Source organism: Schistocerca piceifrons, chromosome 2 (assembly GCF_021461385.2).
Source record: "Schistocerca piceifrons isolate TAMUIC-IGC-003096 chromosome 2, iqSchPice1.1, whole genome shotgun sequence".
Classification (NCBI taxonomy): Eukaryota; Metazoa; Arthropoda; class Insecta; order Orthoptera; family Acrididae; genus Schistocerca; species Schistocerca piceifrons.
Window position 1 is genome coordinate 478,547,466 of NC_060139.1, and position 17,825 is coordinate 478,565,290.

Below are 17,825 nucleotides of genomic sequence, written 5' to 3' on the forward strand. Positions count from 1 at the left end.
CTAACCCTTCATCTTCGTCCTCAGAAGGCCTCCGAAGTATTTGAGGTATATCTCCATCATGTATATTGTCCAGATTCCTAGAAAAGCAAAAGGGAGCAAAGACGTAATTATGTGCATTGCACTTATTTGCAGAGTGCTGCGACAGTTAGCGCAAACAACGGGAAAAGCAAAAGGAGATAGGACAAAGTAGATACGTACATGATCGACCGCGCGAGATACGGAGTGCCGCCTGTGCGATGTTTTCAGTCCAACAGATAGTTTCTCGCAGACTATACAAGGAAACAGCGGATAGACACTGCAACATTTGGGGGAAGGACGAACCTGGGAACTCCTATAAACAGAAAATGAGCGGACTGAGGACTAACACGTACTTCCGCGAATACTGGTGTTGCCGCACTCTCTGCCGCCGTGCGGTATTTAGAAGGTCAGTTTAGCTGATGAAATTTAAAAGGGTAAACAGACTTTCAAGGAACATAGCTCAGAACCATCCCGCGTAAACCAGCTTTCAATTTTAAAAAACTTCGTTACAATCGGACCTTTCGTTTGGGAGCTACGATGCCGCAGGCAGATACACAATTTAAACTTGTAACATCCCTTTGCTAGAGCCGGGGGCTGCCGATAAAAGCCGTCCAAGAAGAGCGCAAACCATTTTGGATGTACCGACAATGGGCAGAACTTGTTTCTCGTTGCACAGAGCGGCGTGGTTTGACGTCCACACCGGCTACGTAGAATTTCTTTCCTGGGTTTTACGCAATGCGAGATCGTTCCAGTAAGTTATTCGTAATTGTAATCCCTAATTATTTTAACTGAATTCCCGGCCTTTACATCCGTGTGATTTATCATGTAACAGAAATGTAGCGGACTCTTTCTAGTGGCCATTGGGATGACCTCAGACATTTCATTATTTAGAAACAACTGTCACTTATCGTTCCGTACAGGTATCTTGTTTAAATCACTTTGCAGTTGGTTTCGACCTTCTGATGACTTTGCTACACAGTAAATAACAGCATGGTCCTGGTATTTGCCTGGATCGGTTTATGGAAATTTCGAAAAACCTAAATGTGGATGGCCAGATTTGAACAAGGTCATTGGTCATGACGCCCCCCCCCCCCCCCAAACCCCTCTTCACCCCACCCTTCTCTTGGATTGAATTCCGACGTGTTTGTTTCCAACTTTGAACGGTGTGTGTGTGTGTGTGTGTGTGTGTGTACTGCCTCTCGATTTATACGACATTTTTGCTGACTATATGCAAATACCAATGTCATATTACATACTCTATAAACGCATCGTCGGTTAGTTACAAAACAGAAAAAATACCGTTATTTTTTATGTATAGTGAACATATATTTGCCACACTCGCGGCAAACTAGGCAGAATTAGCAGTGACATTTTGAAGACGTTCATTAGGTTGTGGCAGAGAAGTAAGGCAACAGCGGCAATGGAATTATTTAAGGTGACAATAAAAGTAAGTGGCAGTACACAGGGCGCTGAGAGACAGGACCTACCAAAGGGTAACAACTGACCAAAAAAAAAAACCAGATGAAGCCTTTTTCCTCTGCGTGCGACTGTAACGAACGCTGTTGTCGCGGTCTCATTTCTACAGTATTGTCAGTTCGTAGAAGCAACATCATAAAGGAACGACAGCTTCCTAACAGTCTTCTATCCTTGCGTCTACCGCTAACGTGGCAACAGTGCATTTGGTCACATAGCTGCTGCGTGTACAACTCGCCCATAGAGGCATTGTAGGATGTAGGGTCTTAAACTCAGTCGACGGCGAATGGACGCTGAAGCAAATATGACCGAATGCCTTTTGTTGATTTCTGTCGACTGAGGACGAGCGGAACTGTTTAAACTAGAATGCTTCAAAAAACCTGATAGAATAATAAGTGAAAAGCAAAACAGATGTCACGTATATACCGTTTCATCAGACAGTAATTTCCTATCAGTAGATGTCTTAAATTAAAGTTCTGAATCTTATCTTGAAAACTGTGCAGCTGATTTTGGTGCCAAAATATGGCACGTAGTAATGGTAAGGGTAATGGTGATGGTGATTCAGTAATGGTAATGGTAGTTAGTAATTTAGTAGTGGTACATTTAATGTGTTGTGTGCAATATTTTGCTTCAATATGTCAAATATTTTTCAATAATGTTTTATTTTTTCTGTTACTAAGTTCGAAGTGTAGGAGCCGATGAAGAACATTGATGCGGCTTCCCGTATGCATATTTACATTTTTTTGTTCAAAAAGATGTTTACCCAAACATTTAAATTGGCTCGAGGATACGTATGACTTCACTAGTGGCTGCATAACTTGTTATCGGAGTTAACAGCAATCTGTAGGTGACAAAAAAACTGCTTACTCTCGTATATTGGTGAAAGCAGACGAATAAATTTATGTATATTGTCGACAGAATACAACACAGGTGCTAGACTTGACTTCAATGGCATAATCAATGAGTTTGCTTCACTCAAAACCAGGAAACGCAAAGTAGACTTGTGATAAAAATATAGTTCCTGGACAAAAATATTTTGTCAACCCTTAGTTGTAACTCTTTTTCATTTCTAATCAGTAATTTTTATTATGAACCTTGCTGCCACAAGGTGGAATATCTGGATAGATGTCACACGGCCGTGTCGTACGCGACACTTAGGTAAAAAGAATTGTTTTACCCCTATAAATCACGTTCATTCGATATACATACATAAATACAAGTGGAAGAAAATATATAATATACTCGTATATCTCCTGTGCAAACGAAAACGAACAAGACGTGTCGGATCCGACACCGCCTTGTGGTACAAAGGTTAATATTGTATGACAAGAAATCAAAACTGTTCTTTGTTATATGCCACATTAAAATCAACGTATGACAGCTGCCACAAACAGTAAAATACGTATTTTGTTTTAATTTCAATTCTTTTTAGAAAGTTTATGCAACTAGTGACTTAGTAATGGTAAGGGTAATGGTAGTTAGTAATTTAGTAGTGGTACATTTAATGTGTTGTGTGCAATATTTTGCTTCAATATGTCAAATATTTTTAAAAAATGTTTTATTTTTTCTAAACCTGGCTGCAAAGTTATAAAATTTGCAGAATGTACTTTTACAGGGGGCCGGGGGTGGGAGCATCTGGCGGTTCTGCCAAGGGCGCAGTATCAACTCGGTACGGGTCTGGCGGTACACACTTTAAGATTTTTATGAGATTCACAAAGGACACGAAACATATTTATTACAAATACAGTGTGGCGCACGAAATGTGTTACCATTTTGTTTTTTAATATAAACTTTATTGCCAATACAATCTGAAAGGAACGTATACTACAATGAAGAGCCGACCATGGAGATTTGTTCTAACTCAGCACATGCTCAATATGTCCACCATTTTGTTTCCTAACTTCCTTCAAACGAACACTGAAGTTAGTGATTACCCTACGGCACATGTCTTCCGTAATTTCGCTGCAAGCTTGAAGAATAAGTCTTCTGAGCTCCATTAAATCACGTGGACGTTTCGGGAAAATTTTTTCCTTTAGGTGCCCCAAAGAAAAAAGTCACATGGATTGGTCTGGACTATTGGAGGGCCAATTTTGTCCATCACTGAAGCGACCTGGAAACCTAAGTGAAATGATCTGCATGTCGTAATGGTCGTGTAAAAACTCCAACGCAGTGTTTGCAGTATGTGGCGTTGCTCCATCTTGCATGAACCACTGCGTGTTGAAGGGCAAGGCAGTAGCAAGAAGCTGTGGAATGAAGCTATTTATTGCGAAGCATGCTCAAATAACGCTCGCTGTTCACACTTTCTTCAAAGAAAAAGGGTCCAATAAGTCCGTGACTGGAAATTGCTGCCCACGCTGTAATCCTCGGAGCATAATGTTGTCATTTTTGAAGCACTTGTGGGTTTTCAGTGGCCCAAAAGCGCACATTTTGTTTGTTAACCACTCCGTCTAAATGAAAATGCGCCTCGTCTGAAGTTTCTTCCCTATTTTCCGCCCACTGAGCAAACAGTAGTCTCTGCTTCGTGTGTTCTTCAGTGAGCTTCTGTGCACAGGTCATCTTGTATGGGTACATATGGAGGTCACTTTTAAGAATGTGTTGAACGGAGCGTCTGGATATTCCCAGTTGCACTGCTGCCTTTCTACACGATTTCCCGGGACTTCTGTGTACAGCAACTCGTACCGCTTCAATGTTCTCCGGTGAACAAACAGGCTTAGGCCGAGGTCGCTTCGCCTCCAATACTGTTCCTTCCTGTACAGATTTATCGTACAACCTGTGGATGGTCTTTTTGCAAGGGACCCATCGTGTGTTAAACTGTTCTCGAAAACGCCTCTGAGTCACAACAAGGCTTTTCGTTTCATGAAAAAGTAACACAATTGCCAATCGTTGCTGTGTCGTCAGTCTTCCATTGTCAGCCGTTGCTGCTTGCGGCAGTATCGTGAATTACACGTCATTTCGGAACTCATTTGTTTTTCCAAGCTCTGCTGGTACAGCTGTGGAGATCCCAGCGGGATATCTAATGTGCGTCGTAAATTGTGAAAGAAACAATTGGTAACACATTTCGTGCGCCACCTTGTATTGACAGGACTATCAACAAATAAATAAATTATGCAGAGTATGGGCCTTACTTTCGCAATGTCGGTTGCGCAAAACTGCAGAATGTATTCACAGAATTGTTATGTAAGTTCGTTTATCATTCTTATGGTCGTCGTATTTTTTTTTTTAAATTTCTTATCAAAAGATTTATAATGTGAAGCTACTACGATTAGAAAACAAATTACTGCAAAATGGATTATTATGTAGAGTTTATAATGAGGTGACGAGTGACGCACTTTGGTGCATTTATAAACGCCAAAGTATGTTGCGCTATGAGAGCTAGATTGAGGTAAGAACATAAACAGTGGAATGTTATTGTAAACCAATTTGTGTCACATAGTACTGCAAAACTGAAAGTCCGCCACAATACTGCTACGCATACGAAGCAGCAACTCAAGCTACAGCAAGTAAAATTGAATATTAGTACGTATCGCTCTATTTTTAAAAGATCCATAATCTACTTATGTACAGGAAAGAAATAAAACGACGCACACTGTTGCTACGAACGCTAAACTCATGTATTAGTATCAACGGCTGGAAAGTTGGCAACATAGAATGCGGGCTGTGGTAGCGCCTCTTGTGGAACATTTACGAACTAGTTTCAAACAGTGGTTACGAATGTCAAAAGGTTGGATTTGACTGTCCTGTAAACTACACAGTCCGGTTTGGAGATATGAAGGACTTTTATTGAGACAAGAGCTACCCAGAAAATCAGCACAAGTTAACGAAGCGGGACAACTGCAACCAATGTCACGACAAGGGTTTGTGAGTAAATTGCACCTGACGGATTTATAATTCAATACAGTGTTTCTTTCATTAGCATAAATTTACATTAGTACATGACTTAGGTCTGTAATGTTACTTAGGTTATTTTCTATGTGTGTGCCCGTAAAACAGAGTAAATAATTTCTCTAATTTTGTATGGAACTAAACGAAGACATTTTAATAAGATTACGCAGACAGACGGTTGTGTGTGTTGAGTTTCTTATAGTTTCGTAATTTTGTGTTTTCGACTCTTATGTAATTTGTGATATTCAGGTGTTGCAAAAAAAAAAAAAAAAAAAAAAAAAAAAAAAACACAGGCTATTGATGTCGAATAACGTGATCGTCATTGCAGAGAATACAATACGATGGACTTAATCTTCATTAATAATTTGTGGAATCAGATTCTTTCCTGGTAGAGTATTTGAATCTTTAGCTGCACTGTAGTACTGCATATTCTGTCCAATGCAATATTAGGAGTAAAGTTGGAGGGTAGTTACTACGTAATCAGATTCCAGTCTATGTGAGGGCGTAATTTATATTACTGTGTAAGTCTAAATCTTACTGTAGTGTTCTGCACACTAGGATGACTGTTCAAATTCGCGCCCGGCTATCGTGATATAGGTTTTCTCTGTTTACCCTAGGACGTTTAAGGCAGACGCCAAACAGAGATCCATTGGAAGCATCCTCAGGAAACGTAGTCCTCCTACAGGGCAGACAGCTTCCAAAAAATCTTTGTGCGACCAATAACTGAATATTGATCGCTAGTCATGGATCTGTATCAGGTAGGACTAACACAGGAAATAATCCCCGAAAAAGAGCAGTGGGTTTGGTTACAGCTTCTTTTAGTTAGCACGAAAGAACACGGTGATGCTCAGCCATCTACACTGGCACACCCTGCAGGACGTGTTCTGCACCACGGTGTGGTTTACTGTTAAAAGTTGAGAGAACGTATGTCTAGAAAAGTGAACAAATATATTGCTTCAATCTACATGTGTCTTGCAAAAAGATCTTGAAGATATAACTAGAGATTCCATCTCCCACGGAGGCTTACCAACAATGGCTGTTATTTCCGCGAGCTTTTCGCGACTAGAACCGGAAAAGGGACAATTGATAAGTGTAACATAAAGAAACCTCTGTCTTCTCCTGTAACGTGCCTTGCAGAGTAAAAATGTAATTGTAGATGCCGGGATGGTTCCTGTCAAAGGGCATGGTCGATTTATTTGCGCTTCGTCGCTAGCAACTTCGTTTTTGACTGGATCTCCCTTTTCTTGCCTGGGAAAGGAAACAGTGCCATTATGCGAGAAGGAAAGAGAAACGGTTCCATGTAAGGGGCCTACACACGCAGCAACCGACATGTCAACGGACAGACAAACTGGATGTGTGTAGGCGTTTTGGCCGATCCACTGACGCGCTTTCCTTGTGTTGTCAGACGGGTAAGAGCACAGCCGACACTCCTCCTCCCTCCCTTCCCCTCCCCCCCCCCCCCCCCCACATACACACACCACTCAACCTTACAAATTGTGCTGTGTGGTGTAGCGCTATAGTGTCACTCGTCCGACAAGTTGGTCTTTTGCGACTGCGCGTGGGATTAAATGCCCTTTTTTTATATATTTTTAGACGATTCCGTGATGGTTTCTTGTAGCACATAAAGAGAATAAAAGACCGACCCACTGTGTTTCTGATTTAGGTTTCATTTCCCATACTTATCGGAGATGAAATCTAAAAACCGAAATAAAGACATTTTACTCTCGCAATACCAAGCAGTTTTCAGTAACTTGTAGTACCAATGAGGGGGAGGAAGGGGGGTTCTGTGTTCCCACCATAAAAAATTTAAAAAAATATGATTCATTAACTGTTCTTGAATTAAGTTAATAACATAGTTTTCAAAGATCTATTGATGTATTATCAGGATCTGGATCCTGAAAATATTTTTTAAAACTTTTCAAAAATGTGTTTTATATCTTTCACTTACATCCTTTAAGTTTACTAGGTCTCATTATCTTGTGAAAAATTAGTAGTAAAAGTCGTTATAGTATTATTGAAGTATACTTCAATAGAATTAAAAAATTACAAAAATTAGAGGTAACATACTTTTGTGAGAAGAATCATTCACCACTTTTTTTGGAATCTACTTCACTTTTGGAACATACAACAGTTTTTCTGCTGTTTACCACATGGGTATCTCTTACAATTGTTGCGGATTATTGTTATTTTGTTCACTTTATCGAACTTTTCTGCTTTTGAATGGCTTTCACCAATGCACAAATGACATCCACCTTTACCTCCATGAGCTACCTTTGCACTGAAGTTCTGCTTGATTTTCCGCCCGAGAATACGTCAATAATTGAAATTACAGGCTTTGGCGGTCCTGTAATATTTGTAGCCCTTTCTTCAATGTGTGGTTACATGAGCTGTCGTCCCACTTCTTGAAGAAAACGTCGTCGGTTACAAGGTTTTTTCCTTATTCCAGTCTGGGAAGTTCAACAAATATAGTGCATAACTATTTACACCCTCCTCTCTCTCCCCCTCCACCCTCCACCCTCTCCCCCTCCACCCTCCTCTCTCTCCCCCTCCACCCTCCTCTCTCTCCCCCTCCACCCTCCTCTCTCTCCCCCACCACCCTCCTCTCTCTCCCCCTCCACCCTCCATGTCTCTCCCCCTCCACCCTCCATGTCTCTCCCCCTCCACCCTCCATGTCTCTCCCCCTCCACCCTCCATGTCTCTCCCCCTCCACCCTCCATGTCTCTCCCCCTCCACCCTCCATGTCTCTCCCCCTCCCCCTCCATGCCTCTCCCCCTCGCCCTCCATGCCTCTCCCCCTCCCCCTCCATGCCTCTCCCCCTCCCCCTCCATGCCTCTCCCCCTCCCCCTCCATGCCTCTCCCCCTCCCCCTCCATGCGTCTCCCCCTCCCCCTCCATGTCTCTCCCCTTTCCGGTCTCTCCCCCTCCTCTCCCTCCCCCCATCGCCCCCCTCCACCCTTCCCCCCTATCCACCCTTCCCCCGTCTCCACCCATCCCCCTCTACCCCCTTCCCCCCACCAATCTCTCTCCCCCATCCCCCACTCACTCCCCCCATCCCCCACTCACTCCCCCTACCCCCTCCTCTCTCTCTCTCTCTCTCTCTCTCTCTCTCTCTCTCTCTCTCTCTCTCTCTCTCTCTCTCTCTCTCTCTCTCTCTCCCTCCCCCCCTCATACCCCTCCCCCTCTCTCTCCCCCTTCCCCCTCGTATCTCCCCCCTCATCTCTCCAACCCCCTCAGCACACCCCCCTCGTCTCTCGGCCCCCCCCTCGTCTCTCGGCCCCCCCCCCTCGTCTCTCGCCCCCCCCCTCGTCTCTCGCCCCCCCCTCGTCTCTCGCCCCCCCCCTCGTCTCTCGCCCCCCCCCTCGTCTCTCGCCCCCCCCTCGTCTCTCGCCCCCCCCCCTCGTCTCTCGCCCCCCCCCTCGTCTCTCGCCCCCCCCCCTCGTCTCTCGCCCCCCCCTCGTCTCTCGCCCACCCTCGTCTCTCGCCCCCCCCCTCGTCTCTCGCCCCCCCTCGTCTCTCGCCCCCCCTCGTCTCTCGCCCCCCCCCTCGTCTCTCGCCCCCCCCCTCGTCACTCGCCCCCCCCTCGTCTCTCGCCCCCCCCTCGTCTCTCGCCCCCCCTCGTCTCTCGCCCCCCCTCGTCTCTCGCCCCCCCCTCGTCTCTCGCCCCCCCCTCGTCTCTCGCCCCCCCCTCGTCTCTCGCCCCCCCCTCGTCTCTCGCCCCCCCCCTCGTCTCTCGCCCCCCCCCCTCGTCTATCGCCCCCCCTCGTCTCTCGCCCCCCCTCGTCTCTCGCCCCCCCCCCTTGTCTCTCGCCCCCCCTCGTCTCTCGCCCCCCCCCCTCGTCTCTCGCCCCCCCCCTCGTCTCTCGCCCACCCTCGTCTCTCGCCCCCCCCCTCGTCTCTCGCCCCCCCCCTCGTCTCTCGCCCCCCCCCTCGTCACTCGCCCCCCCCCTCGTCTCTCGCCCCCCCCTCGTCACTCGCCCCCCCTCGTCTCTCGCCCCCCCTCGTCTCTCGCCCCCCCTCGTCTCTCGCCCCCCCCTCGTCTCTCGCCCCCCCCTCGTCTCTCGCCCCCCCCCTCGTCTCTCGCCCCCCCCCTCGTCTCTCGCCCCCCCTCGTCTCTCGCCCCACCCCTCGTCTCTCGCCCCCCCCTCGTCTCTCGCCCCCCCCCTCGTCTCTCGCCCCCCCTCGTCTCTCGCCCCCCCCCTCGTCTCTCGCCCCCCCCCTCGTCTCTCGCCCCCCCCCTCGTCTCTCGCCCCCCCCCCTCGTCTCTCGCCCCCCCTCGTCTCTCGCCCCCCCTCGTCTCTCGCCCCCCCTCGTCTCTCGCCCCCCCCTCGTCTCTCGCCCCCCCCTCGTCTCTCGCCCCCCCCTCGTCTCTCGCCCCCCCCCGTCTCTCGCCCCCCCCGTCTCTCGCCCCCCCCCGTCTCTCGCCCCCCCCGTCTCTCGCCCCCCCCGTCTCTCGCCCCCCCCGTCTCTCGCCCCCCCCGTCTCTCGCCCCCCCCGTCTCTCGCCCCCCCCGTCTCTCGCCCCCCCCGTCTCTCGCCCCCCCCGTCTCTCGCCCCCCCCCCGTCTCTCGCCCCCCCCCCGTCTCTCGCCCCCCCCCGTCTCTCGCCCCCCCCCGTCTCTCGCCCCCCCCCGACTCTCGCCCCCCCCCCCTCGTCTCTCGCCCCCCCCCCTCGTCTCTCGCCCCCCCCCCCTCGTCTCTCGCCCCCCCCCCTCGTCTCTCGCCCCCCCCCCTCGTCTCTCGCCCTCCCCCCTCGTCTCTCGCCCCCCCCTCGTCTCTCGCCCCCCTCTGTCTCTGGCCCCCCCCTCTGTCTCTGGCCCCCCCCTCTGTCTCTGGCCCCCCCCTCTGTCTCTGGCCCCCCCCTCTGTCTCTGGCCCCCCCCTCTGTCTCTGGCCCCCCCCTCTGTCTCTGGCCCCCCCCTCTGTCTCTGGCCCCCCCCTCTGTCTCTGGCCCCCCCCTCTGTCTCTGGCCCCCCCCTCTGTCTCTGGCCCCCCCCTCTGTCTCTGGCCCCCCCCTCTGTCTCTGGCCCCCCCCTCTGTCTCTGGCCCCCCCCTCTGTCTCTGGCCCCCCCCTCTGTCTCTGGCCCCCCCCTCTGTCTCTGGCCCCCCCCTCTGTCTCTGGCCCCCCCCTCTGTCTCTGGCCCCCCCCTCTGTCTCTGGCCCCCCCCTCTGTCTCTGGCCCCCCCCTCTGTCTCTGGCCCCCCCCTCTGTCTCTGGCCCCCCCCTCTGTCTCTCGCCCCCCCCTCTGTCTCTCGCCCCCCCCTCGTCTCTGCCCCCCCCCTCGTCTCTCGCCCCCCCCTCGTCTCTCGGCCCCACCCCCGTGTCTCTCGGCCCCTCCACCCCCCCCCGGTCTCTCGCTCCTCCACCCATCCCGTCTCTCGTTCCTCCCCCCCCCGCCCCCCCTGCCGCCAACACCCCCCCCTTCGCATCCAACATCCCCCCTCGCCATTTCGCCCCCCTCGCCATTTCGCCCCCCTCGCCTCTTCGCCACCCTCACATCCAACGCCCCCCTCGCATCCAACGCCCCCCTCGCCTCTTTGCCGCCCCTTCGCCCCCCCCCCGCTCGCCCCTTCGCCCCCCCCCCCCCCCCCCCGCTCGCTTCGCAGTCTTGGGCTGTTGGGCATGGCTTTCAGTTTTCAGCTACCAAGACCTGCGTTATGCATTTCTGCCACCGATGCACTGTTCACCCTGAGCCACGGCTTTATCTTGACAGCGAACCTCTTGCTGTGGTGGAGACATCGGTTTCTGGGGATTGGTTTTTGATATCCAGCTGACTTGGCTCCCTCATATTCAGCAGCTTACACAGACGTGCTGGTGGCACTTTAATGCTCTCTGTTGCTTGTGTCACACCAGCTGGGGTGCCAATCAGTCTCCCCTTCTATGGCTGTACCAGGCATTAATTCAGTCCCATATAGATTATGGGAGTCTGGCTTATGGTTCGGCATGCCCTTCTGCATTGCAGTTGCTGGACCCCATTCTTCAACGTGGGATCCAACTCCCGACCGGAGCTTTCTGGACATGGCCTGTCAACAACATACTTTTGGACGCAGGTGTTGCTCCATTGCGGTTGCGGCACCAGCGATTACTGGCCGTTAATGCTACAAACATTTATAGCTTGCCCGGGCCCCCTGGTCCCTCAGTTGGTCGTGCATCTTTGGTCAGGGTGTACGATTGCGGTTTGCGTTAGAGCTCTTCTCTCTGGGCTTGAGGTTTTCCCTCTTCCACCTCTTTTCTGGGCCCCTCTGCATATACCCCCTCGGTGTGTGCCTCGCCCATGCCTTTGACATGATTTGGCACAGGGCCCGAAGGACTCAGTCCCTCCTGAGGCCTTCCGTTGCTGCTTTCTTTCAACCCTTGCCGCATTTCAAGGCTCTGACGTTGTCTATACCGATGGTTCGAAGGTTGCTGGGAGTGTCGGTTATACTCTTACTCTAGGGGATCATTATAAACAACACTCATTGCCAGCTGGCTGCAGCGTTTTCACTGCCGAGCTGGTTGCCATCCCTCACGCCCTAGAGTATATCCGCTCCTGCTCAAGTGAGACCTTCATTATCTGTAGTGACTCCCTGAGCAGTTTACGAGTTATCCACCAGTGTTTCCCTCGCTCTTGTCTGGTGATGGCTATCCAGGAGTCCCTCGATACTCTTGCCCGTTGCGGCTGCCCTGTGTTCTTTGTGTGGACCCTGGTTCATATAGGCATCCGGGGAAATAAACATCTTGACACGCTGGCCAAACAGGCTGTAGATGCACCAGCCTTGGAGATTGGCCTTTTGGATAGTGACCTCAGGTCAGTTTTGCGGCAGAGGGTACTTCGTACCTGGGGTGAAGAATGGCGCGCCCTTCCTTCACCCAACAAACTTTGGGCCATCAAGGAGGATACAGGTGCGTGGCGCTCCTCCTTGCGGATCTCCTGCAAGGACTCTGTTGTCCTCTGCCGGCTGCGCATTGGCCACACCTTGATGACACAGCTATTTATTGCGCCGCGAGGACCCTACTTTATGTCACTGCGGGTTAGCTTTGACTGTGGTCCGCATCTTGTTGGACTGACCACTTCTACGCAATCGGGAGGACGACGGTTCAATCCCGTCTCCGGCCATCCTGATTTAGGTTTTCCGTGATTTCCCTAAATCACTTCAGGCAAATGCCGGGATGGTTCCTTTGAAAGGGCACGGCCGATTTCCTTCCTCATCCTTCCCTTACCCGAGCTTGCGCTCCGTCTCTAATGACCTCGTTGTCGACGGGACGTTAAACACTAATCTCCTCCTCCTGACCACTTCTAAAATTCCGCTCAGGCAGATGTGTGCACTGCACTGATGATATGCTTCCTGCACTTTTATCAGATGACGCTGCAATGGCAGATTTAGTTTTGAGTTTTATTCATGCCATGCAGGGGCTTCTTATCGCTTGATCTAAGTGATTATCTTTTTCTTGTGTTGAGTGTGACCTTTGGCCTATGATTTTAGACTTGCTTCTTGGTGGTTGGCTTTTCCGTTTTTGTTTCTGTGGTCGACTAACCACTGACACACTTGGTGTGATTTTAGTTCCTTTTTTCTGGCATCTGTCTATGTACTGTGTATTTCTTGTCCTGTGTCTTCTCTCATCTCCATTGTTTGTTCTTATTCTTCATGGATGTTTAAAGTTCGTGGAAAAAGGGACTGATGGCCCTAATAGTCTGGTCCCTTCAATCCCACAAACCAACCAACCCACTCTCTCTCTCTCTGCCTCCCCTTCTCTCTCTCTCTCTGCCTCCCCTTCTCTCTCTCTCTGCCTCCCCTTCTCTCTCTCTCTGCCTCCCCTTCTCTCTCTCTCTCTGCCTCCCCTTCTCTCTCTCTCTCTGCCTCCCCTTCTCTCTCTCTCTGCCTCCCCTTCTCTCTCTCTCTGCCTCCCCTTCTCTCTCTCTCTGCCTCCCCTTCTCTCTCTCTCTGCCTCCCCTTCTCTCTCTCTCTGCCTCCCCTTCTCTCTCTCTCTGCCTCCCCTTCTCTCTCTCTCTGCCTCCCCTTCTCTCTCTCTCTGCCTCCCCTTCTCTCTCTCTCTGCCTCCCCTTCTCTCTCTCTCTGCCTCCCCTTCTCTCTCTCTCTGCCTCCCCTTCTCTCTCTCTCTGCCTCCCCTTCTCTCTCTCTCTGCCTCCCCTTCTCTCTCTCTCTGCCTCCCCTCCTCTCTCTCTCTGCCTCCCCTTCTCTCTCTCTCTGCCTCCCCTTCTCTCTCTCTCTCTCTCTGCCTCCCCTTCTCTCTCTCTCTCTCTCTCTCTCTGCCTCCCCTTCTCTCTCTCTCTCTCTCTCTCTGCCTCCCCTTCTCTCTCTCTCTCTCTCTCTCTGCCTCCCCTTCTCTCTCTCTCTCTCTCTCTCTCTCTCTGCCTCCCCTTCTCTCTCTCTCTCTCTCTGCCTCCCCTTCTCTCTCTCTCTCTCTCTGCCTCCCCTTCTCTCTCTCTCTCTCTGCCTCCCCTTCTCTCTCTCTCTCTCTGCCTCCCCTTCTCTCTCTCTCTCTCTGCCTCCCCTTCTCTCTCTCTCTCTCTGCCTCCCCTTCTCTCTCTCTCTCTCTCTGCCTCCCCTTCTCTCTCTCTCTCTCTCTGCCTCCCCTTCTCTCTCTCTCTCTCTCTGCCTCCCCTTCTCTCTCTCTCTCTGCCTCCCCTTCTCTCTCTCTCTCTCTGCCTCCCCTTCTCTCTCTCTCTCTCTGCCTCCCCTTCTCTCTCTCTCTCTCTGCCTCCCCTTCTCTCTCTCTCTGCCTCCCCTTCTCTCTCTCTCTGCCTCCCCTTCTCTCTCTCTCTGCCTCCCCTTCTCTCTCTCTCTGCCTCCCCTTCTCTCTCTCTCTGCCTCCCCTTCTCTCTCTCTCTGCCTCCCCTTCTCTCTCTCTCTGCCTCCCCTTCTCTCTCTCTCTGCCTCCCCTTCTCTCTCTCTCTGCCTCCCCTTCTCTCTCTCTCTGCCTCCCCTTCTCTCTCTCTCTGCCTCCCCTTCTCTCTCTCTCTGCTTCCCCTTCTCTCTCTCTCTGCTTCCCCTTCTCTCTCTCTCTGCTTCCCCTTCTCTCTCTCTCTGCTTCCCCTTCTCTCTCTCTCTGCTTCCCCTTCTCTCTCTCTCTGCTTCCCCTTCTCTCTCTCTCTGCTTCCCCTCCTCTCTCTCTCTGCCTCCCCTCCTCTCTCTCTCTCTCTCTCTGCCTCCCCTCCTCTCTCTCTCTCTCTCTCTCTCTCTGCCTCCCCTCCTCTCTCTCTCTCTCTCTCTCTCTGCCTCCCCTCCTCTCTCTCTCTCTCTCTCTCTGCCTCCCCTCCTCTCTCTCTCTCTCTCTCTCTCTGCCTCCCCTCCTCTCTCTCTCTCTCTCTCTCTCTGCCTCCCCTCCTCTCTCTCTCTCTCTCTCTCTCTGCCTCCCCTCCTCTCTCTCTCTCTCTCTCTCTCTCTCTCTCTCTCTGCCTCCCCTCCTCTCTCTCTCTCTCTCTCTCTCTCTCTGCCTCCCCTCCTCTATCTCTCTCTCTCTCTCTCTCTCTCTCTCTGCCTCCCCTCCTCTATCTCTCTCTCTCTCTCTCTCTCTCTCTCTGCCTCCCCTCCTCTCTCTCTCTCTCTCTCTCTCTGCCTCCCCTCCTCTCTCTCTCTCTCTCTCTCTCTGCCTCCCCTCCTCTCTCTCTCTCTCTCTCTCTCTCTCTGCCTCCCCTCCTCTCTCTCTCTCTCTGCCTCCCCTCCTCTCTCTCTCTCTCTGCCTCCCCTCCTCTCTCTCTCTCTCTCTGCCTCCCCTCCTCTCTCTCTCTCTGCCTCCCCTCCTCTCTCTCTCTCTGCCTCCCCTCCTCTCTCTCTCTCTGCCTCCCCTCCTCTCTCTCTCTCTCTCTCTCTCTCTCTCTCTCTCTGCCTCCCCTCCTCTCTCTCTCTCTGCCTCCCCTCCTCTCTCTCTCTCTGCCTCCCCTCCTCTCTCTCTCTCTCTCTCTCTCTCTCTCTCTGCCTCCCCTCCTCTCTCTCTCTCTCTGCCTCCCCTCCTCTCTCTCTCTCTCTCTCCCTCTCTCTCTCTGCCTCCCCTCCTCTCTCTCTCTCTCTCTCTCTCTCTCTCTCTCTCTCTCTCTGCCTCCCCTCCTCTCTCTCTCTCTCTCTCTCTCTCTCTCTCTCTGCCTCCCCTCCTCTCTCTCTCTCTCTCTCTCTCTCTCTCAGGTTTCTCTATTGTAGTTGTTCTGTGCTAATTTGTTTATTGAAGAGGCTTCTAAGAAACCTGTGACCATGCAGTGAGTTATGTGTTTTTATGAGGAAAGAATAACAGCAGTGATAGTATCTGAACAAGATGAAGCCTCACATGGTGCAGATTTTGCATCAATAGAGGAAGAATTAAATACCCTGAATCAGTCAACTACAGATGCACATGTTAGTTCTGTTAAGAAACCTGGCCAGTGAAGTCGAGTCATAAGCTCTGTGCATCAAGAAAGTGCAGAGAAATTACTAAAGCTATGTCCATCTTCAGAAGAAAATGAACCAAAGCACTCTTGCACCTCTTGCCAGGAATTTTTCACAAACATCAGTTCAGCTGTTGAATATTGTGCAAGTTTTAACTATTATTTCAGAGACATTTTCAAAGAAAACAATTTTGAACCACGTTCCATTAGTATCAAAGTACATGGTAGACAAATCAAGGAATGTGGGGTATGTAAAAGGAGCTTTTGGAAGACCAAATCCCTATTATGGTCATCCTGAAGAAGCAGCTCAGGTTCAAATGGTGCAATCATTTTGTCTGGAAGATAAATGGGACTGTTCTCGTCAGACTGCCAACAAAAAAAGACACTATAACTAATAGTTGAATACTTAGAAAGTGATTGATTGGTCATGCTATGTTGTCAAACGTTTAAATGAATTTTCTGTAGTAATTTGAGACCCCAAAAAAAAAGACTGCTGTACTTTAATGAACTTGTGCACTTGGAACTCTCTTGCTGCTAGGACTAATCTTGTGTCTGTCCTTAATCCATATTTTCTAATTACATGTCCTAAATATGTTACATTCATGAAACATGCAGCCTAAATTAGACACTGGTGTGGCTTCAGAGCTCTCAGTGCACCGTCCATTAATGTGTGAAATGTTGCAGGAGCATTTTTCATTTCAAATGGCATTGTATTGAACTGATAATGCCCCATGGTACCAAAAATGCTGGCTTCAGGCAGTCCTTTAGATCAACCTCCAATCAATGGTAACCAATCCAACCTATTCTTGAAAAGTATCAACATTGTCCCACGTTATCCATGGTCTCAGTAATGTTGGAGATATGATATACATCCATTAGCCTTCCTGTTCTTGGCACGCTAATCACAGCAGAATCTTTATTTTTTTTGAGCCATCGACGATTTCTTTGGTACTACCACAATTCCTGCACCCCATGGACTGTCACTCTCCGATGTTATCGTGTCGAGTAACTGCTGGTTAATAAAATCTTCCATAATTGGCTGGAGCTGTCTAAATATCAGATAAGGTTTCTGATATGCTGGTCCTTTTCTCCTGTTGGTATTTGGTGTTGTCACAGGTGTTTGTGGCAATGGACCTTATGGAAAAACATATCCTCAGATTTGAAAAGCAAAAATTCGTCGATCCACTTTCTCTCTAATCCCTTTAGATGTTACACTTGCCCATCCCCTGTCAGGTCTGACCTCCATCTTCCTAAATTTTTCTGAAAGGTGAGCCAATTGGGGAAGGACACCTTACTTAGTCCATAATGTCCATCGTGCATTGAGATCTGTAGGTCACTTTCTCGTTGTCGCATTGCAGTCTACTCATTCTCCATCTCTTGGGCGAGGACACCTTTCTGGGTGCGTTTTCCACCATGCACTATGCAGTGTCACTTTCTGCACAGACGATGACCATGGACTTCTTAGCACCTCATATCCAGCACAGTAGCCAGTTCATTGTGGTGTAGCCGCCATGTAGCCTGTTGGTTGTAGCCCTCTGACAACACAGGAATCGCTCTGCTGATGACTGCGCCGTTAACTGCCCATGTATGCTGTTGTAACGGCGACCGGAACTGTCCCGGGGTTGTAGCGACGGAAACGCGGCGGGACCTGCGGAGCGGCCCGCGAACAATAACACAACGGGAGAGGACGGACACGACCAACAAAGGACCTTACGAAACAAAACAAGAACAGAGAACAGAGTCACGAACCAAACAAGACAACCACGTCCACTCGTAAAGAGACACGAAAGTCAATACGTCGTCTAATGCGAGGTGATATGTTCTGAGACGCACATGAGGTTAGACTGGCAGGCTGAGCGATAGGCAGACGCTTAAGTGCTCGATCCTGAACGCCGCTATTGGCCGCTGCAACCACGTGTTTCACTGTGGCGCCATCAATCTAAATGCGGGCCAGGAGGCGCGCGCCGCCACAGCTTATGGCTTACGGTACAGAGACCTCTACGGGTCTTCGACGTCCATGACGTCTGGCGGGGATTCAAATTCCGCGGCGCGCGGTACCAGATATGTCATGCAGTAGATGTCTATCTCCCTGGGGCATCGGG

At 50.4% G+C, this 17,825-nt stretch overlaps 1 protein-coding gene across 1 annotated transcript in view; it reads right to left on the reverse strand.

Moving 5' to 3' along the window:
* LOC124775501 (RNA-binding protein 25-like) overlaps nt 1–17,825 on the reverse strand; it is a 76,762-nt gene continuing 58,937 nt past the window's right edge. Inside the window, exons 3-5 of the mRNA XM_047250333.1 lie at nt 15,219–15,493; nt 14,155–14,282; nt 1–77 (exon numbers count right to left, since the gene is read on the reverse strand). Coding sequence (XP_047106289.1) covers nt 1–77; nt 14,155–14,282; nt 15,219–15,493 — 480 coding nt within the window. The remainder of the gene's footprint in view (nt 78–14,154; nt 14,283–15,218; nt 15,494–17,825) is intronic.